This window comes from Neopelma chrysocephalum, unplaced genomic scaffold, assembly GCF_003984885.1.
Source record: "Neopelma chrysocephalum unplaced genomic scaffold, ASM398488v2 Primary Assembly neopelma1_95494, whole genome shotgun sequence".
Classification (NCBI taxonomy): Eukaryota; Metazoa; Chordata; class Aves; order Passeriformes; family Pipridae; genus Neopelma; species Neopelma chrysocephalum.
Window position 1 is genome coordinate 2251 of NW_020924166.1, and position 973 is coordinate 3223.

The 973-nt window shown below is 55.7% G+C and overlaps 1 protein-coding gene across 1 annotated transcript in view; it reads left to right on the forward strand.

Annotated features, from left to right (window-relative positions):
* The window catches only part of LOC113980879 (stathmin-4), a 3803-nt gene that overhangs the window by 637 nt on the left and 2193 nt on the right, over positions 1 to 973 (forward strand). The window contains exon 2 of the mRNA XM_027708102.1: positions 13 to 218. Coding sequence (XP_027563903.1) covers positions 13 to 218 — 206 coding nt within the window. The remainder of the gene's footprint in view (positions 1 to 12; positions 219 to 973) is intronic.

A 973-nucleotide genomic window follows, 5' to 3' on the forward strand; every position in this document is an offset into this window, starting at 1 on the left:
CATTCCCAGCAGACACGGTGGAGCTGGCGTGGTCGGTGCTGTCGGACATGGAGGTGATCGAGCTGAGCAAGCGCACGTCGGGCCAGTCCTTCGAGGTGATCCTGAAGCCGCCCTCGTTCGACGGCGTCCCCGAGTTCAACGCGTCGCTGCCGCGCCGACGGGATCCCTCCCTGGAGGAGATCCAGAAGAAGCTGGAGGCGGCCGAGGAGCGCAGGAAGGTGGGAGAGGCAACGGGAGGATCCAACGCCCGGCCTTGGAAAAGTTCCCTGAATTCCCAACCGCTCCCAGCTTCCCAAATTTCCACAATTTCCTGACCGACCCAAGCTGATCAAGCTTCCCAACCTTTCCAGCCTTCACAGCCTTCCCAAACGTCCCCAAATTCCCAATGATCTCAATCACCCCAAGCTTCCCAACCTTCCCAAACTTCCCCAAATTCCCAATGATCTCAACCGCCCCAACCTTCCCCAAATTCCCACCCAACCCAACCTTCCCAAATGTCCCCAAATTCCCAACCAAACCAACCTTCCCAAATGTCCCCAACCTCCCCAATATTCCCAACCTTCCCAGTATCTCCAACCTTCCCAATATCCCCAACCTTCCCAAATTCCCAACTTCCCCAACCTTCCCAAACTTCCCCAAATTCCCAACCGCCCCAACCTTCCCCAAATTCCCAAAATTCTCAACTGCCCCAACCTTCCCCAACTGTCCCAACCTTTCCAACTGTCCCCAAATTCCCAATGACCTCAACCGTCCCAACCTTCCCCAAATTCTCAACCGCCCCAACCATCCCAAATTTCCCCAAATTCTCAACCACCCCAACCTTTCCCAAATTTCCCCAAATTCTCAACCACCCCAACCTCCCCAAACTTCCCCCAAACTCCCAACCACCCCAAGCTTCCTCAAATTCCCAACCAACCCAACCTCCCCAACCTCCCCAAATTCCCAACCTTCCCAACCTCCCCAACCTCCCCAA